Here is a 21,161-nt window from a genome sequence, read left to right on the forward strand (position 1 = left end):
TAGGAGCCTTTTATGGAGATATTTTTGAAGAAATTTGCATATTAAAGAGCAACAGATTTGATTAGTGTAGTAGATACGAGTCTGTCCAATATGACCCGGCGTTGTGTGGGTCAATTTGTCCGACTGTGTTTAATTATGCATGTAGAAACATAAAATATACATACACTACGATTCTTTCTCTTTGTGTGTGTGTGTGTGTGTGTGTAAGGTGTGCGAATGCTGGATGGGGATGTGACGGATATGGTTGAGGCAAAGTCTCTGAGCCTCCAGCCGCAGCACATTGACATCTACAGCGCCAGCTGGGGACCCGATGATGACGGAAAGACTGTGGATGGACCAGCATCTCTGGCCAGGCAGGCCTTCGAGAACGGCATCCGCATGGTGGGCAGATGCACCACGCCAACACATTTACATAAAGATAGTGTTACAAATGTGCTTCACTGCTCAGCCAAGGTCAGAAAAAGAAATAAAGTGTGTGTGTGTGTGTGTGTGTGTGTGTGTGTGTGTGTGTGGTTATGTGGTCTTTTTCCAAAGTCCTCCCTTGCTGACAACTTATGAAGCTCCTCTGGACATTAGAGAGCCGCCCTGATCTGTTAGCATACTCTCATCTACATATTCATAGCGTACTTTGCATAACAATAAGCTGCCGCCGTGTTGTTGGCTGGGTGGAGTGAGAAAGCAATAACGGAGGTTAAGAGGGGTGAAGTCATTTACTGGTCACGACACACATCTACGTGCTCATAGCGCTACTCTTTCTGCCATCTGGTTAAACCGCTGATGAGCTGAGACACAAAGTGAAAACCTTGACTTGAGGTGTGACTGCCTGTGGCGCGTTACAAAAAAGAGAAAAAAAAAGTCACAGGCTGGCAGGTGTGAGCGGAACAGAGTCCCTGACAGGCCGGCCTTTTGAGATGACGGGGGGGGGGGGGGAAATATTTGTCCAACTGGTACTGTGTGTGTGTGTGTGTGTGTGTGTGTGTGTGTGTGTGTGTGTGTGTGTGTGTGTGTGTGAGAAGATTTTTAATCCATAAAGCTTGAGAAACCCCTCCTCTGTTTCCTCTCCCTCTCAATCTTTGTCCCTCCATCACGCTCATTGGCTCCTGTCTGACCAGCCTCTCACTCAGGGGGGGCCACACTCCCTTATCACTGCCTCACAGAAGCACCCTTTGAAGAACTATCTCACGTTTGTATACGTGTGTGGATGTGGGGTCATTTTAAACTCTCACAATTTGAAAAGAAGAAAGCCAAAGAGCAACTGGTTTCAAATGGGAAATAATTGAGACTGAAAACAAATTGTTGTCTTTATAGTCCGTTTCAGTCAATGCGAAGTCTCACAATTCACATCTGCCATGGTTTTGTTCTTCTTTTTTGACATATCCCGTGTAACCTCTCCTGTAGAACTGGATTTGAACATTAAAAAGCTGCCTGGCTGCTCGTATAATGTTCCTCGGCTATAACACATTTCCATATGTAGACAATGTTTAGCCAAAAGTTGGTGAAATGCAAAACATGCCCAATGAATCAATGTGAAAACCCTGCTTTTGTTGTGGAAAACCAACCGGCCCTTTTTTCAATACTTTGTGGCTGTATTGATTGTCCACAAATATGAAAGAAAGCAATCAAGTCAATTCTATCGTGGCCTCTTTATTCTTAAAGCAGCAGTCTTACTGCTGGAAGCAAGAATTAAGCTCAATTTAAGCATCAACAGTAATGTAATCGAATGTACTAAAAACAAAAAAATCCTTTAAAAACTATATATTCTGTGTTTAATTTATTGCAGATAGATAAAACCACTTTGTCTCGGCCCAGTTGAAACATGAATTCTGAACTAGAATCTGATCCCAGTTACCAGAGGCAGCAAAGTTCTCATTTAAAAAGGCTTCTCTGCCTCTGACTTGCTATCATGATGAGATCCGCGGTGAAAGGAGTCTACAGCCTCTTACTTTATCCTCTCTGCACCTTTTTCCTGCCAGGGGAGGAAGGGGCGGGGCTCCATCTTCGTGTGGGCCTCGGGAAACGGCGGGCGCAGCCGAGACCACTGCTCCTGCGACGGATACACCAACTCCATCTACACCATCTCCATCTCCAGCACAGCGGAGAGCGGACGCAAGCCGTGGTACCTGGAAGAATGCTCGTCCACTCTGACCACGACCTACAGCAGCGGGGAGAACTACGACCGCAAGATTGTAAGGGAATAGTGTGCACGGAAGTTAACACAAAAAAAACACACAAAGAAGCTTCTTTCAAAGGATATTGACCATGGTTTTGTGTGGAACTTACAAAGTGTAGAATGCACATGCACGGTATGATCCCTGTGTGCTGTGGGGTCTGAGGGGTGTGGCCTGGTGAGACCTGCACTGACCAAATCACACCCATGATCTACTGGGACGGTCCACTGTAAGCCAGCTTGTCTGCCAGTGTTTAGCTACATTCCTCATTTCCATGCTGCAGACAAACAAAAACACACACACACACACACACACACGCACGCATTCTCTGTGCCGCTCAGTACAGTCGAACCACATGAATGACAGTGTAATCTGCTTGAGCATGCGCTGTCCCGTCCACTTGGTGCCATTGGACCACTTTCACTTCCTGCTTAACCCTTTCAGATTGAGCGTTTCGGTCCCTTGGATGAGGGCTCGTGACAGTGACAGTGACAGTGTGAGCTGTCTGATCCGTTGGTTGTTTAAAGTCCAAACAATAAAACGAGTATATGGCGCTTCAAAAACATGCTTAACCACTCTTTCTTCCGTCTTACTGGTTGTCCTTGGGGATGGAATTAATCCCTTTAGTTATTGTGAAAACTGGTGATTTGTGTCCCTCTGTGTGAAAACCTGTGTTTTGCATGCTATGCTATCTGTAGTGAGGCAGTGTTTCGTGGCTGCAATGAGTTACAGATCTAAATCCTTCTGATCCTCATGACTTCACTCACTCTGTCTCATTCTTCCTCTTCTTTCTAATGCACCATTTTCACTTTGCATGCATCACTCTTCCTCTCATTCTACTGTTGTCTCTTCCCTGCTCCTTTTTCCTCTCTTGATTCCTGTATGTCCCTTCCATGGCACTTTCCTCTGTCGTCCAACCATGTCTTCACGCTCCTTCTCTTCTCCTGTGTTTGCAGATTACAACAGACCTGAGACATCGGTGTACAGACAGTCATACGGGGACATCGGCCTCGGCCCCCATGGCCGCTGCCATCGTTGCTCTGGCACTGGAGGCCAAGTAAGTCCCACTTACCCTCCCTCTTCTGTTGGTCCCTTGCTTACTTTGCAAAGCCTTCGTCATGCCATGGGGAGCATGTGAAGGCTTTTCTCACTAGTAAATGTTCTTGTGGATGGTGAGCCAGAGAGTGTAACGTTAACTTGCCTCTATGTAGAGATGGATTCACATTCAGTGAGTGCAGCTGGCTTTGTGGTGCAGAATTAAGAGTCATCTGCTGTCAATATTTAACTTTTATTCTGGTGCCAGGCCTACATCAATAGTAGACCAGTTTGTTGATTTGACATAACAATCATTTGTGAGTTAACGGAATTGAGCACTCCATTTAGTGTGTGCACACTGTAGCCTGTCTAACATGCATGGACATTTACTTTGATGAACGCAATACTTCCAATGTTGTCTTGTGATCTTAAGACTGAGGTGTTTTTATCCTTTATTGCTCACATTTGAACTCTGAACTGTTTTTTTGCCAGTAAAAAAAACTGGTCCAATGTGGTCACATGACACAAAAAGTCTTAAATCTCAGCTTGCAATACAACATCACAACTACATGAATAGATGTTGAATACAACAAGCGATTATCTTGAGATATTGATGTCATTGGGGGCATAATATTGGGATTATGGATTCAATGCTGGCATTTTTAGAGATAAGAAGAGAAAGCCAGATGGTTGTGCAAGTGTTTTTTTACTTTTACCTTCTAGGTGCCCTGGTGGCTTCATGTGTGAGACCGTGCAGATGCGTGCCCTGTCTGCCTCTCTTTGTTTAGTGATAAATGATTTGATTGGAGTGAAGCCAGTGCAGTTGCAGAGGCTCTGAATTGGTCTTCACCTCATCATCACATGTTGAGCAGCTTTGTGAGCAGAGGTCACTTCATTTATCCTGGATAATCCAATCCAGATCCTCCCAGTAGAAAATATTCCCGGTTTCCAGGCCATGCTGGGCGCATGAGACGGTTTCCTCAACAAGATGATCACATAGTCCTTCTCGCCTCCTTTCTTCTCTTCCAGCAGCTCTCAGCCGTGCGTGCGGTGCCTCCTCCTCAGTCAGGAGGGTCTTTTTTTTCCTCCTCCAAGGCAAAAGCTCTTTTCCTTCCTTGGATCCTTCAGTTTATTTTCTCACATGGATAATCCTGCATGCATGCACATGCAGGCGAAGAGCAGAGGATGAAAGGGATGGGGGGGGGGGGGAAAGCTGAGGCAAACTGCGCAAAACTGATTGTATCTGCTCTTATCTGGTGAAGAAAAGAGATTGAACTCTCTGTGATAAACATGCCAAGACTGCATTAGGCTAGACCTCCTTTTACTCTCTCCGCCGGAAGGTCTTTCCCCCTCAGTATGAGGGGGCTCCATTCTCTGTACATCGTGCCAAGTTTATGATGTTATAAGTCAGCAGATGCTTTAGCTCTTTTTGGGTCTGGCACAGCATCAGCAATGTTTGAGAGCTTCAGAAACGTTCTGCACCTCGTCCTTTTGTAACGCGCAGTGAGATAATGTAAAGTGGTTAACTATCAGGGAAGGAATTAGAAGGATTACCTGCGTAAATGTCATTTACTTAAAGGTTTTAAGCAGAAATCCCCAGCCCCCCCCCCCCCCCCCCCCCCAAAATCCAACTCTGTTTCCTCCGCGTTCTTCCGTTATTAAAATTTAAGCTATTGAAGCAGATATTTAAGTTAAAAATAATGATAACCGTTCAGCAGCTAATCCAGTGAAGGTTTGATGGAGCGGGCGTCTCGACATTGTTTGGAGTATCAATCTTCCTTCTTGCTTTCTTCTGTGTTTACCCATAATTACACTGTGTTTCCCCAGTATGCAAGCTGCTCCATTAATTAGCATGGGCTGGTTTATAGGAAGGGTGTCGTGGCCTAGATAACGATGCCAAAGTCACTTTTAATTAATGACCATGAAACATGTACGGGATCATAATCGTACAGCAACAGCGTAGCCTATTATTAATAATCAATACATTCATTATTCTCACTTGTTATATCTATTTATAGAAACAATACAATAAAGGGTAAGAAAACAAAGCAATACATTGCAGACTATTTTAGATGATGTCACTATATTACCTCATTATAGTGATCTTCCTACGTTTTACAACCTGAATGTTGGGTTGCAAACGTTAAATATTAGTTTGAGGTCAGACTGATTCAGAGTAGCGCTGGAGGTCTCATGGAGACGAGGAGATTGAAGGGAATCCCAGGAAACTTGGTGACCCACTTCCTGTTTTTTCTCCCTTTTTTAATTTGTACATCAAAGCGATTTGAGGCAAATCTCGTAATGGATCTCACGTGAGGAAGCTGCCGACGGATGAAGCGCCATCGATGCTCTCCGTCTAAGCTTCTGTCATTTTCTCAGTAATCATCCAACTTCTGTATGTTAGTACGGATAATTTAACTTGTTTTATATTTCATCGGCTTTGTTCCTCCTTGCACTTTTATTTTTTTAACCTCCTTCCCTTTTTGTTTCTCTTTTACTCACATATGTCTGAATTTATTCAGAATAAACCGTGAGAGGTCTCTTTATACCTTACTATACATTCATTATCCACCTTTTACATATATATTTTTACTTTAAAAAGTACACTTTACAATAAATATAATGGTGTACTTGTGTGATTCTGTGTCTATTTTCCAGTCCTCTTCTATCATGGAGAGATGTTCAGCACATCATTGTAAAGACCTCAAGAGCCGGACATCTCAGCGCCCCTGACTGGAAGACCAATGCTGCCGGTTACAATGGTACACACACACACACACAACATGTTATAAACAATACTAGACAATTAAAACATTTGCATTATTTTGACACCTTCAATCAAAGGAATCATAAGCAGTTTCCAAAAATCTTTTTTTCTTGCTCAACCAACATCCATCTGTGAGGGAACATGTCAGGGGGGTGTAACTTTGTGTGTGTGTGTGTGTGAGAGAATTCGGGGGTCAGCCAGGCTACAGGCTCAGTGTGTCTGGAGATCTTCCAAGTGACTGTTTTTTGAAAGAGGAACTAAAGAGAAACAGAACGAGGAATGAGGAGAAGGAAAAGAATGGAAGGAATTCATATTTGAGCTGTTGCACTCATTTATATATATATTTATATATAACTACCTTTTATGTCCTCAGTATTTTTACTTCAGGTAATAGAGGGCACCAAATTTAGAGAGTAATTTATCTTTTTTAGACACGTTTTGTCTCTGTAATAATCTGGATAGCTGCCTGTAGATGGCTACAAACATGTCAAACCAGAGGTCTTTACTGATTTATTTTGATATTTTCTGGGTTCATGATTTCAAGATGTAGGACAATAATGAAATAAAATCTTCCTGGGACGTTTGATCTATGGACCGGTCGTGTTCCTACAGTCAGCCACCTCTACGGCTTCGGCCTGATGGACGCCGAGGCGATGGTGAAGGAGGCAGAGCGATGGAAGCAGGTCCCCACTCAGCACGTCTGTGTGGAGAGCGCCGACCGACAAATAAGGTAGAGCCAACACGCACGTCCTGACATGGTCAACAAGGGGTGACTATTCTGCAGGTGAATAAACTGGTAGACTCGCTGAGTTTGAAGTGAAATGCCATTTTTTTTTCCTTTTCCTGGTGTTTTATGCACCAGCATGTGTTTGAGAGTGTGGTTGTGCAAGCTGTACCTTGATAGGGGCCAAGCATTAGTTCTGGCAGGGTGGTTTTCACATAAGACCTTTAATACACACACACACACACACACACACACGCGCACAGAGCCAGGGCTTCACAGCTTGTTATTCTCGATGCAGCTGGAAGCCTGAGTACTGTTCTGTGTTAGGCCGGCTGGCTGAACTCGGGCCCTGGTTTTCTTTCAGTCGAAGGCATTATCAGTGTCACGTCTGTCTGTTCTGCTTTGGTGCTTCAGTCGGGCCGTGTGAGGCGCACGGAGCCCGCGTCGGAGGCCGCTCTCTGGACTCATGGGTTGTGCGTTACCAATGGTGTTCCATCAAAATAAATCCAAGCAACCCTGTCATTCAGGCCTCCTTTTTAGTGTCTTGGAGATCAACTGGTCAATCAAAGATTCCTTAGTTATTGGTAGCCTACGTGCTTCCATGCAGCCAAATGACAGGCTCACAGAGTAAAAGCAGGCAGTCACTAGGAAACATAGGGCTTTATTTTGTTTGGTTTGCAGTTGGAACAATGGCAAAAACGTCATAACATTTTATTGTGCAACACTTTAAAAAAAGTCTGAAGTCTGAAAAATTCTTTCCCCTCAACCAGCCACTTCATCAAGTAAATATCTATTTTTAAATGACTCGGTGCTCACGTGGGTCATGAGCGTGCGTCTGCTTGTTTCACAGATTGTCTCGATGCGTTTTGGATGCAGAGGTGCACGGCTCTCTTTTTCTTCCTCGGTGTACATCTACAGCAGACGCATGTGTTTTCTGTGACGTGCTGACTGAGTGCAGCCGTCCCCTCCCCGCTGCATGTCCCCACGCACCCTGCGGCTCGCCTCGCTCCACACAGGAGAACCGCCTGATGCGTGTGTGATGAGGATGGTGTTGGTCAGCTGTGCGTCGGCTCTGCTCGGTTCCATGCTTACGCTTTGGTGATCTGCGTTGTGAGCTGTGATATCAGCCCCAGACTCCCCAGCCATTACTGCGCCCTGCTTCCAAACCCGCATTAACTACTTAGGAAAGAGACATTCATTGTTTTCTCCCCTAGTCGTTCCATCATGTCTGCCTGAGCTCATGCCTTTTCCACTGGTTTTAATGTTAACTGTTTATATTGACTATTAATCCCCCAAGAACTATATAAATGATTGACGATTCACACGTGGCTTTAAAACAAAACAAGATTAGCAGAATAGAATGATTAAAGTAGTTATTTATGACTTCAATTGAAATCAGGCACTTTTAATCAAAAAGACTCCGAAGCCAAGTTTGAGTAAAACGTTGTTCCAAGAGAAAAGATTCATCCGTACCAGCTGATAATTTTTCTTTTTAACGATAAACATCTGTGCTTAGGCCCTAAAAACGTCCCCTCTGTCATGTGACCCTGACAACCTCTGGTTGAAATGAAACCGTTTAGAATACGGGATCAAAACGCTCAAGTCATTGGCTTCAATTCAAGTGTTAATTATAGCAATCCTTTTTTGTTATATTGGTAACAAGTGTCATTCATAAGCTCCATTTTATTCTCCAAGAATAAATCCTTCAAGTAACCCAGTACCACAGTTAGTGAGTGAGCATGCTGAGCTTCATGTGTTCACCCAGTTTCACTTGCTACAACAAGACGGTGTCCAATGTCCGCTGAACTGGAACCGTCCATGTTTTATGTCTTTGTAAAAAGCCCTCCAGAGTACTGCTATATACCGCAGATGTTATGGAGGGAGACGTGTTGGCTAAATGTTTGGTGATAATTCTGTTGTATGGACAGGAAGAACCAAATAACGCTCTTTGTCTTACTTTTATTCATTAAATCACTTTACATGGGATTCATTTTAGGGGTGCCTCATTGGATGGAAACTCAATATTGAGTGTTAAGTCATTAACAAATATGTGGAATGGCTTGAAACAAGTTCACTAAAGTTCTGTGACTGTTATCAAAGCACAGGTTTTAACTGAAGCATTCCTATGTAACATGCTTTTAATTTGGTAGGCCGTCCACTGCTCCGATATGTGATGTGTCTTTCTATTTGCTTAATATTTGTTAATGTTTGACTCTGAAATTTCCAATGCAACAATTATTTTTTGTCATTAGAGCTGTTTAAAAGTGCACTTTTTCTTATTTTCTTTGGCGGACTGCAAACAAATTAAGAACATCATTGGAAACGCTTCAAGAAATCAAAAAACGGGATATTTCTTTTTTATTTATTGTCTTTTCATGTTTTGTGTTGCAGAACTATCCGTCCTGAGCATGTGGTCCGGTCCGTGTACAAGGCAACGGGATGCACGGACAACCCAAACCACCACGTGATCTACCTGGAACACGTGGTGGTGCGTATTACAATCACACACCCTCGCCGTGGGGACCTGTCAATCAATCTGACCTCTCCCTCAGGGACCAAGTCTCAGCTTCTTGCCAACAGGTAAAAATAAGCCAGTTGTGATGTTATACAACATAAACTGCAAAGATGACATACTAAATTAAATAGATTTGATTTGTTCTTTCAGAATATGGTTTTAAATAGAATATACAACCTTCTATTGGCCGTTTTTTGCACATTATGTCAAAAAACGGAGGGAACTGGAAATTCAGCTTATTTTGTTAAGACCTAATGAAAAGACGAGGTGCTTCTAAATTAAAATGTTTTGAACCTTGGTAAATACTTAACAGAGCTTAATTACAGTTGGTGATTCTGTCCATTTAAATAAATTAACTTGATTCTCCAAACAAATTGACTTGTCTGTGCTTTTTTAAACAAGAATAATTTTTTTAATCCGGGCAGAAACACCACACAAACAGAAGTGCTGCATGTACTTAACGCATGTTCCCTCACATGAAAGAGTCCCGTTCAATGCTGAGCTTCATTTGATTCACTCGGGTTGAGCTGCTGAAATGTGTTTGAGTTGTTTCCTCATCTACGATCGTCTTGTGCGTTTATGTGTGTGTTGTTGATGTGCAGGTTGTTTGATCACTCCATGGAGGGCTTTAAGAACTGGGAGTTTATGACCACCCACTGCTGGGGAGAGAAGGCCGCAGGCGACTGGGTCCTAGAGATCTACGATTCACCTTCTCAACTCCGCAGCCAGAAAGTACCCGGTACGACCGCCTCGCTAAATATTCCAAAATAATCATCAGACTCGTCACAGATAGTAGAGAAGGAAGTACAGCAGGAGGTCACATGTGGAATTTAACTGCTCAAATGACCCACTAATGTAACAACAAAGGGAGAGTAGTAGAAGTTTTTTAAAAAGCAGTCACTATATTCCAATGCAGTTTAATAACAGTAGCGGTAAATAGAATAGAACTATGTGTGTTGTTGAAAGATGGTTCAGGGAGTTATTGTGTTACAACTGAACAGAAGAAAAAAAGAACACATCTATCTGCAAAGGACACTCGTCTCGTCCGGATCCTGTGACTCTTACGCTGCTTTTGTTTCCTCAGGGAAGCTGAAAGAGTGGTCCCTGGTGACTTATGGCACCTCGCTGCACCCGTACTCCTCTCTGCGCAGCGAGAAGCCCCGCTCCACCGACGAGGAGTTCACCGAGGAGTACAACGGTGAGTCACGAGTCCACAGCCCTACCTGGACAGGTCAGAGGCCGTAGTGGTAGTTTCCTGTCACAATGACAGTAAGTCGCATCATGAAACCTCTTCATAGGGTCATGATGTCTTTGTCATGTGACCTTCTGGGTCAACAGGCCCCTGTGACTCTGAATGCAATGAGAACGGCTGTGAAGGTCCTGGACCTCATCACTGCATCAACTGCCTCCACTACTTCCTCAAGTTCAAGAACAACACCAGGTCAGAACCCTCTAGGCTCCCTCACTGTGACGTACGCTTTATTATTAAGCAGGTCTAAATGCAATTTAGATTTAGTGAATTGGCTATAAATCTTTCTAATCTGATTCTGATGATCAGCATTCCAGCGGAAATTAACTGCGTGACGATTCCTTCAGTGTCAAAACTACACGTCGCTGTTTCTAGCTTCTGTAATATTCTCACCATTTGTCTTGTTTTGATTTGATCATCACATCAGGTCCATGTTGCCCTGGTACTTGTTGAGCTTCATGTGAATATGGTTCAGGCTTGTTCCTAAGATAGCAGAGAGGCTGTTTCTTGTTGGTCATGTTATTTTCAGTTTCTCCCTTCCCCCCCACAAAAGTGTGTGTGTGTGTGTGTGTGCCCTTAGGATCAAAGTCTTTCCTAATTGCCTTTGTGTCGGCGGGTCTCTGCACTAATAAAAGGAAACCCGATGCAGGTGCATGAGCCCATGCACGCTTAGCCGATGCCTTATCATTAGCCTACTTTAGAGGTGTGCTGCCCTTTTCTTGCCACCACAGGGAGCAATTGATGAATGAAGATTGGGGGAGTGGTGGTGGGGGGGGGAGGAGGAGGGATGTTGTTTAATGTTCACATAATTACATCCCTACACATGTGTTTGATGGTCTAGACCCCCCAAAAGGCGTGTGGGTGTTTGAAAAGGTTTGCCCCCCCCGTGTGTGTGTGTGTGTGTGTGTGTGTGTGTGTGTGTGTGTGTGTGTGTGTGTGTGTGTGTGTGTGTGTGTGTGTGTGTGTGTGTGTGTGTGTGTGTGTGTGTGTGTGTGTGTGTGTGTGTGTGTGTGTGTGTGTGTGTGTGTGTGTGTGTGTGTGTGTGTGTGTGTGTGTGTGTGTGTGTGTGTGGGCGCGCGCATTTGTGGTTATGTGGTCTTTTTCCAAAGTCCTCCCTTGCTGACAACTTATGAAGCTCCTCTGGACATTAGAGAGCCGCCCTGATCTGTTAGCATACTCTCATCTACATATTCATAGCGTACTTTGCATAACAATAAGCCGCCGCCGTGTTGTTGGCTGGGTGGAGTGAGAAAGCAATAACGGAGGTTAAGAGGGGTGAAGTCATTTACTGGTCACGACACACATCTACGTGCTCATAGCGCTACTCTTTCTGCCATCTGGTTAAACCGCTGATGAGCTGAGACACAAAGTGAAAACCTTGACTTGAGGTGTGACTGCCTGTGGCGCGTTACAAAAAAGAGAAAAAAAAAAGTCACAGGCTGGCAGGTGTGAGCCGAATAGAGTCCCTGACAGGCCGTCTTTTGAGATGACGGGGGGGGGGGGGAAATATTTGTCCAACCGGTACTATTTGGGCGTGTGTATGTGCTTGCATGGCGTCCCGCTGGTGTGTGTGTGTGTGTGTGTGTGTGTGTGTGTGTGTGTGTGTGTGTGTGTGTGTGTGTGCATTGTGTTGTAAACGGGCTTGTTGGCAGAACTCTTTAATAGTCTGTCAAAGAGTTTCTCTTTTCAAAGCTTTGTTTTTACATCACCAGGACTACATCCAGTAGAGAAACTATTTAGTTGTTGTATTAATGTCATTTTTAGTTTTTTGGCTCACTGAGGACACGACCCTCTTTGGCCCGGTTGAATTTATTTGACAGCTTTTTGCGGTCAATTACAACTTCTAAGACTTTTCAATCAATTGGTATCTTTGGTGTGTAGACGCTTCATTGTAGTATTTTGACAATCTTTATCCGTTAAATACTTATTGCATTGAAGCTGGAACACATGGCCGTGTGTGCGTGCACGTGTGGATTATGTGTTTCACACATGCTGTGTGTGTGTTTCTTGGCAGAAAGATGTGTGATGAAGGCTTAAGGTGTGTGTGTGTGTGTGTGTGTGTGTGTTTTGCTCTTGAGGATTTTGGAGATCTTTTTCACCTTTAGGAAGGGAGCCTCAGGGAGAATGGGGGGGGGGGGGGGGTTTGCTGAGGTCCGTGAAGTTATTCCACAGATGTTACACCTGTTCATCATATAGCCCCCGCACGCACACACCCTGGTCGCTCTACTTCAGCTTGTCCATTAATTCATGAAAAATATTCTGCTTTACTCCTTTAAAACCATATGAAATATAACTATATAAATACCTGTGCCTAAAGAGCACCTGTATACAAAGGCTTTTTGTAATTGCATACATTTACATTGTAATTGAGACCTACACAAGAGGAATGTTTTCCATTAGACATATGTTTTCCATTTCATGGATTCTGTGTGATGAAGGTTGTTAATTGTGCATAAATTTAATATGTCTATAAGAGATGTAAATTGTCCCTTATTTTAGTTCCACTTTTGTGACGCTCTCTCTGCCCTAAACCTCCTGTCTGCAGGATGTGTGTGTCCGAGTGCCCCAGTGGCTTTTTCCGTGACGATAGGAAGCGCTGCAAAAAGTGCTCCTCGTTATGTGACACCTGCGTTGGTAGCCGTAGCGACCAGTGCACCACCTGCAGGACTGGTTTCCACCTCAATGAAGGCTCCAACACGTGCGGCGCCACCTGTGGGGACGGCTTCTACCTCGACAGTGGTACGTTCCACTGAAACCCTGAAATAATGAGTGCAGCCCTGCAGTCGAGGACTTGTTTCAGAACTCTTTTTATTGGTCCCACCTTGGGGACATCTGACTTCAATATTTAAAATATCAATTGTGAATATTGTGTCATAGTTTCCTACAATCTCACAACACCATAAAATTCATATTGAGCAGAATGTATATGTTCCTCATTGTTAAGTCTTTCTCATTTCTGGATAAAACAGTTTATAGATATGTGCAAACAGTGTTAAAAATATATTAAAATGGCAATTACAATTTGTTTGGTCCAAATGCGGTGTCTTCAAATTCACTGGTACCAGTAATTGACGCCGTATAAAAGAGCTGAACGCAGCCTCATCTGCTGTCTTTCAGATTCCAACATTTGCCGGAGATGTCCTGAGAGCTGTAAGAAGTGCACCAGCTCCAACATCTGCACAGAATGTAAACCTGGGATGAGGTAAACGGGGAGGCATGCGGGTCGGTGCCTGAGTGATTGATTGGACTCGGTGCATTGGTCATTTGACAGAGTTGGAAGATTTCCTCTTAACTGTCACAGAAGCTGATTGATTGTCACTATGACAACACTTTTTTGGGCCACCTTTAAGTACAAAAAGAAACAAACATCAAAAAGGTCTGTGATAATGGCAGCAAGCTGGCGTTTAAGTCTGTCAATAAGCTGCCAAAGATGCCCCCCATCTGCACAAAGTGTGGCTTCAGATGCAGCTCACCTAAACACATTTGTAGTAAGTTATATAGAAAGATATTGACAACATAGTGTATGTGATTTTGGAGCTGTGTGCTTGGAAAAGCCCTAAACCGACAATATAACTGATCGGATGTGCTTGTATTAAATTGAAGATCTAGCATTGCACACAGTCCTCTTTTCAGTCTTTTAGTACAAAAGTTAATGTTTTGTCTCTTTGATTTGATTTAGCTTTAATGTCAGTGTTGTGGTTTTAGGATAAACATCTTTTGTGTTCATCCACTCCCGATGCTGCAGGAATACAGCACTTTGGAGCTAATCCGAACCAGGACATATTGTTTCTCTGTGGTTTGGAACAAATGAAACCAGGGCTCCCAAACCATCTCCCTCTGGGACCCACACTGAGTAAACAGAGTTTCATCCTGTGACCGAGACTTATTACAACCCACACACACTCATGTAATGTGGAGACCCACAAGAAGTGGAGTAGTTGTCCTTTTTGGGTTGTGGTCTTCACTTTGAAGAGCCTCTGATCTGAAGCTGTTTAGTTATGCTTAAAGACATGTTGCAGTTCATTTTCTGGTCACTTCCACAGCTTCAAACAAACCCGACTACACTTGACCTGACAACGGTTCGGGCGTTTCAAAGTGCTGGAATTCCTGATCGGTCATGAGAGAAACACTCGTGAAGCACGTAAAACACATTGTGGTCTTGAACGTGGCTTTAAGGGTTCAGTGTAGCCAGAGGTGGAGGTGGAGACACCAGTAAGCCATAATTTCCTCTGAATGCCGGCGAGACCACAAAAAGACACATGCTCACACACACACACACACACACACACACACACACGCCTCCCATTCTGTAGACCCTTCATGGTCGGCTAGGAGACGAGGAGGACCAGACGAGATCGTTTCTGGGAAACCTTAACGCAGACCAGCTGTGCGAGCTCACCTGTCCTGTGACTTTGTAACCTGCAAACCGACTCACTGACTGACTTCTACTCCTGTAAAATGTCTTTTATAACTTCCAATCAACAAAATCCACTATTTAATCCAGAAGATGAAACACTGTTTTATATTTCTGATAAACTGAACTGTGCTAATGTAGACACCCACATGATACCAATGCTGCAGCTTTTATTGTTATCATTATTCCAAAATATTTGACTAGTAAGAAAGTTCTAATTAAAATGGCTCTTTAACAACCCACTTTTAAACAAACTATTTTTCAAAAAACAGTTTGGATATGAGCGTGCCTTTACTTGCTCCCACCTGAATGGATATTTAGTTTGTCTTGTTATATCCATGTTGTTTACTATAACATCGTGTGTGTGTGTGTGTGTGTGTGTGTGTTCCTCTTTCTAGTCTTCAAGGGAACAAGTGTCAGATGACCTGTGACCCAGGGACTTATTACAACGGCCACAGGAGGAACTGCGAGCCTTGTCATCGGGCTTGTGCCACCTGCGCAGGTATGGAGTCATGTGATTGATTGGAGGTACAGTTTATTATGTGTACTTAAGTTTCCAAGCAGACACAATCCTAGTACTGACCTTTGATCAATGCAAGAAGTATCAAACTCGCCATCTTTGCTGATCCTGCAGGCAGTTGTGATTTTAGTGGATAAGCAGATGTGAACATTTGATCTATAATGTCTTAACAATGTGCTGAAATGTGTGTCCATGTCTTCCCAGGCACGGGTATAGAAGCCTGCACAAAGTGTGCCGATGGCTACTTGCTTGAGGACTGGCGGTGTGTGCTAACGTGCAGCACTGGCTACTACCTGTCAGAGCAGACCTCAGACAGCGGGCAGGTGCAGAGGTCCTGTAAGAAGTGAGTCAGCACACCTGCCAACACCTCTTCAGTGAACTTGTGGATCTCCAGTCTACAAAGATTTAGAAAGAGATCTTGAAAACAGAAATGTAGAGCTTCAGGCAGGGCTGTGCAAACTTCCCATGTTGTTCTAGCACAGGAACATATTTTAACTTGTGTATTAAAACTTTGAATAAATAACTGACAGATTTGGTTTACTTTATATGTTTGTAACCTGAATCCTGTGTGGAAATAATATTGGAGTATAATCCATATAATTAAAGTTTTTTTTAAACCTACAACCGGCTCATTTGCTGCTGTGTGATTGAAAGTGTAGACATATGATATATTCTGGTCATTATCTCCATCATCGATTGGCCATGGCGAGCTACGTCCAGCAGCTCCACTCAACCTGTAGCTGAGGTGAAGGCAGTCGGGGGGGTGCGTCCACAAGACTAATTTCAACTAATTTCTTCTAAGAAAGTAAACCAAAGTCAAACAATTGGACGTTTTTGTTTGACACCTTTTCTATTCAGTCCAAAGGCAAATGCCATAACCCATTTAGGAGTGACATTTACTTTGTTGCTCATGGAGTTTGTAACTTTGACGATTTGATAAATTTGCACCATTTATTAAAAAAAAAAGAAAAAAGAAACCTTTCAGAACTGCCCTTTTATTGTGGCCATTGTTTCTGTCTTAAAGCAGTTTGCACTCCTCCCACAGTTGTCACTCATCACTAATGGTAACCTGGATAAGAGGGAAAAGGGAAAGAACATAGTTATTGCTGTATTAATAACTGTTTGATGACTCCTTTGCCTCCTTTGACTCCCATCAGACCCGTATTTAAACTCCTCCACAGTCAGACAGCTTGTTTCTTCCCTCATATGTCCTTCTCCCATCTTGGGACTGGATTTCCTTATTCTCTGTCCTCTCCTGGTCAGATCATTTCCTACTAGAATCTTTTTGATTTTCACGGTAAATGTGATAACTTTGCTTTCTTGTTTAATCATTTAATCATCACTCTGCTCGTCTATTTCTGCACTCAAATCTTTCCAATTCTTTCCAAACGCTGCTCACCAACAGACTCTGGAAGGGCCGAATACATTAACTCCAGCCTATAAATGAAAAGCATACATTTGGCAGATGAAATACACACATATAAGGTAGCGTTGCCTGTGGATTTCACTTTGTTAGGTCCCCTCTTTTGTCCCCGGTTGTGTTTACACAAATAGAGAATCACACCATCACATGCATGCAATCAAAGAGGCATTTTGGAGTGCAGCAATTTGGAAATGTAAAATAAATAACTATAAGGGGGGGACATGTGAGCATATAGGTATAGTGCTGCACAGAGTGGTGTCTAAACCTGTACCCACCCATCGACAGGTGTGACCATAGCTGCTACGAGTGCTCGGGGCCCGGGGAAAGGAACTGCAGCAGCTGTGTCGGGGGTTACAATCTGGAGGCGGGAGCCTGTGTGGTCAGCACCATCTGCAAAGATGGTGAGTTTGACAGATTTCTTATCTACGAGATGGCCTCGATGTGATTGTTTGATACTTGCATTGCCGCTCACTGGCAGCATACTAGTGTGTAGAAGTAAAGGCTTAAACCAGGCTTGTTTGAATGTTATGAAATGAAAAATAATTGCAGAAGGTAACTTTATTAAGTAAAAGATGAGGACTTACTAATGCCCTTATTCATAATACTTTGCCTTCTACTAACTTCTTGAATCAAACTGCCTGAAAGCAGCAGCGCAGTCTGTCCTGACTTTTGTGCTTCATCTAAAGGTCTCATTCATGTTCTACAAGACTAATTTAAAATCTACTACAAACGCACTCATCCTTTTTTTAAATGTTTTTTTATTCCTGTGCTTTGTGAGCGGTTTCTTGAACCATCTAAAATCCATTGCTATTAATATGTCAATCTTCTTCCATATCATTTGCTTAACGACAACAATTTCTGGTTTTTAGTTGCTTTTACTTGCATTTTCTGTTTCATTCCTATGCTTTAATGTCTTTCTTTTATGGGGTTTTCTTTCCTTTCTTTTGACTCGTTTCTCACTAACTGGCGAGGCGATGGTCGGACTATGACCCTTTGACAGCCGTGTGTGAGTTGCTGGTCCAGCCAGGATTCTGATTGAAATGGTCCTGTGACCATCCGAAGTCTTTGAGAGGATGATGTGTTTACTGAGACCTTTCTGTTGATGATGAGTACTTTACTCAAAGTGCACACCCAGTCTGTTTTTAACCTTCCTAAACCTAAGCTCAAAGGTGGCTGGTACGTTTAAATGTTGTTGATAAATGAAGTAATTGCCTGTTTTTGCAGACTGGTGGTCCACTTTACAAGTTTTGAATTTAAAAAAATCTTCAAATTGCTAATTGTGTGACTTTTTTTTTTCTTGTCTCTCTCTCTCTTTCTCTCTGTTTTTTATTTATTTTTATTTCCTGTCTCCCGACGTGGATCCAATCTCTCCACTGGACAACAATCATTTTCCACCTTGATGAACATCACCTGTGATTGGATCAAAAAACTCTTCCTGTCACCTGAACCCTGTTCTGACCAATCACATTGCTCTACCTGCCATTCAATCATTTTTGATGGTTCTGCCCTGTGTGTGTTTCCACATGCATTTAAATGTGTATGTGCATGCCCCCCCCCCCCCCCTTCCTTCAAACCCCTTATATCTCTTCTTCCTGGTCTGTGGAAAGCAAATGAAGAATCTTGGGCGGAAGGCAGCTTCTGCGTGCTCGTTAAAAAGAACAACCTTTGCCAGAGGAAAGTGCTGCAGCAACTGTGCTGCAGAACGTGCTCGCAAAAGGGTTGACGGGACGTTCTCAGCGGGCATAAAGGGAGTGCCGGGGCGAGGGGGGGGGGTGGGGGCACAGGGGCCACCCCTCCTTCTCAACCCCCCCCCCCCCCCTGCCCACACATTCACAGTCACATAATTTATAAGAGAATTTGTGCCTCTTAAAGGGACTGCATCGGAGGTGCGATGACAGGACTACAACAAACCTACCTTTTTTCTGTACTGGGACACACACACGTGGTCAGGGTGTAAAGGACTTATTTCAAGAAAAAACAAGCAAATGAAAACAAACAAAAGAATTAAAGTGTCGGTATTTTGTGACCAAAGCATCGCTGCCAAAATAATTGAACCTTTCGTTCTTTCTTCTTTCTGCCAGTGTAGGAAGCGTAGTTTAAAACCGGAGCCACTCAGCCTGTGAATCTCTGAATACGTCTGTGTGCAGTTTTCTTTTGGCTCCTTCTCTCTTTCTTGTGTTAATGATGAACAGATGGAAAGTGAATATACAGTAGGAAAGGCCCTGATTTTTCTGCCTGTAAATATACGTCAAAGAAAGAAAAAAAAAAAGCTCACTTAGTAATGTGAAAATAATGTCTGTCTGGGCTGACTTTGGCCGTCTAGAAGAGGGAAGACACACACACACACACACACACACACACACACACACACACACACACACACATAGTCTAATAAACATGGGCCAGAAACATGAACCTGCCACCACTTAAAGTTGGATACTGCAGTGTCACCGTGTCCCTAAAGCGATGCACGTTACTAACCAAAATCCCCTAATTTCATGTATTCACAAACATAAAGTTCCCCTTTGAGTAGAGTGTGTTTGTCTTTATTGGTGTAGGAGAATGCCATTAATTCTTAATGTAAGCCCAGACAGCATTGATTCATTCCAGAGGTACGAGAAGACGAGTCGATAGCCCTTCCTTCCGGAGCTTTCTGCAGGGAAGGAAACGCCGCAGTGGAGAATAATTAATTTGTGCTGCTACAGATGCACCGATGACCATTTTTTGCTTATGTTACAGATTCTGGATTAGAACCTTCCCCCCCCCCCCCCAAAATATTGATTCCGTGCATTATGGTGTTTTTAGGATTTCTAATCTTTGTCATTCCATTATCTGTTCCATTGTTGATGGCTATGCACATTGGCTGAAGTATCAGGTCAATGAAAGTAAATGTTAACAATAAAGACAAAGCTCTCACAGTCAGACGGACGGCAAAACACGGCTCAACGTGTAGATGTTGAAATAGATTTGGGATTAGACTTTAGGTTAATTCAACCCCCCCTCCCCCCCCCCTACCCAAATTTTCTTATTTACATTATTTTGCGTTGAACTGACAAAATCATTGTTGAATGCTGTTGAGCCAACAGACGTCAGATGTCTGGTTTCTCCTCCTGTCTGTGAAAGCTAGAAGGCTCTTCCTGTGCTGATAAAGAACAGCAAATATAATGTTTAAGACTCTTATTCTAATCGTGTGGGTTTTTACTCCTGCACGTTGAGCATTTACAGTATTAGATCAATTGTTGTACTGTCAACTGGTTATGGTTCCTGATGATTTGTAATAAAGATTGATGACTCCCCTGTTTTGGTTAACAAAAACTTATTTTTGGTCATTGTTTAAAATGACTTGAATGGACTGTGTGGTAGTAGATGCACACACACACACACACACACACACACCCCTCATATAAGAGCTGTTTTTATTTTTTACCTGTGACATATCTGTGACGATGCATTATTAATGTTACTCAAAGTCCTAGTTTTGAAAATCTTTTTTACTTGAGTGTTCTTATTAAAATGTTTAATCTGTTGATGTTGATGTTTTTCTTTTTGTTTCAGTTCTCATCGATTGTTTGACAGTGTATTAATTATTGTTTGACTCATTTGCATTTTCATTCATCAGTTTCTCACTTCCTTTCCAAAAGATTAGGTTTCCTCTGAGTCCATTGTTATTTTTGTTTCTTTTGATCAGGTATTGGAAGAGGTAAGATCATTTAAATTCAGATGGTTGCTTTCAGTGTTTTAAATGCAAAGGATACGAAAGGAAGACGTGGTTAAAGGTGTTTGCTGCTGTTCTTTCATCACCTCACTGGAGTTGTGAAGCTCACGCTGTCGTACTCGTTTTTTTGCACCCTGGAGAAGTGTAAGAGACACACAGGTGTGGAGTGTTTGGGCCAACTGTGGCCAATACTATTACTGATACACAAACTCTTCCTTATATAGTTTGTGTGAGAGGGGGGGGAATGTTTCCTACAGTTATTACCCTCATTAATTTAAAAAATAAAACCCATTTCTAATCCTGTAACTAAACAACCGTTCCTCTCTCATGGCGTCAGCGCTCTTCAGTGCTGGTTTTAACCAGAGGAAACATCACCCTGCAGATCTCTAGCATCCGCTGCCATAGACATCATGTGGGTTTGGGTCATGCAAATCTTAGTTCACCCTGCTGTAACTTGTGGAGGCAGCACTGTGGCTCAGGGGATATTCGTATGGGCTTTTCTTCCTCCGGTACCGCCCCAAAAGGCATCATTTGGTCATCATTTTGAGCCTGCCTTTGAATTGATAAGAAATACGAATCTCCCCTCAGTTCAAGCAGTACAACCACTTACCTGCTTAAATGTATGCACACT

At 43.1% G+C, this 21,161-nt stretch overlaps 1 protein-coding gene across 3 annotated transcripts in view; it reads left to right on the top strand.

Moving 5' to 3' along the window:
• Positions 1-21,161, top strand: part of pcsk5b (proprotein convertase subtilisin/kexin type 5b) — a 55,529-nt gene that overhangs the window by 14,800 nt on the left and 19,568 nt on the right. Inside the window, exons 7-21 of one of the 3 annotated variants that reach the window (XM_037482095.2) lie at positions 209-381; positions 1,974-2,186; positions 3,125-3,225; positions 5,862-5,965; positions 6,583-6,700; positions 9,086-9,274; positions 9,812-9,948; positions 10,294-10,407; positions 10,548-10,650; positions 13,004-13,197; positions 13,576-13,660; positions 15,271-15,374; positions 15,597-15,735; positions 17,101-17,216; positions 18,423-20,342. In XM_037482095.2, the coding sequence (XP_037337992.2) occupies positions 209-381; positions 1,974-2,186; positions 3,125-3,225; positions 5,862-5,965; positions 6,583-6,700; positions 9,086-9,274; positions 9,812-9,948; positions 10,294-10,407; positions 10,548-10,650; positions 13,004-13,197; positions 13,576-13,660; positions 15,271-15,374; positions 15,597-15,735; positions 17,101-17,216; positions 18,423-18,538 (2,006 nt within the window). In that variant the 3' untranslated portion in view covers positions 18,539-20,342. Of the gene's footprint in view, positions 1-208; positions 382-1,973; positions 2,187-3,124; positions 3,226-5,861; positions 5,966-6,582; positions 6,701-9,085; positions 9,275-9,811; positions 9,949-10,293; positions 10,408-10,547; positions 10,651-13,003; positions 13,198-13,575; positions 13,661-15,270; positions 15,375-15,596; positions 15,736-17,100; positions 17,217-18,422; positions 20,343-21,161 lie in introns of those variants that run through there. The other 2 variants (XM_037482096.2, XM_037482094.2) reach the window with 2 other exon arrangements.

The sequence above is a fragment of the Pungitius pungitius genome, chromosome 5 (assembly GCF_949316345.1).
Source record: "Pungitius pungitius chromosome 5, fPunPun2.1, whole genome shotgun sequence".
NCBI classification, from domain to species: Eukaryota; Metazoa; Chordata; class Actinopteri; order Perciformes; family Gasterosteidae; genus Pungitius; species Pungitius pungitius.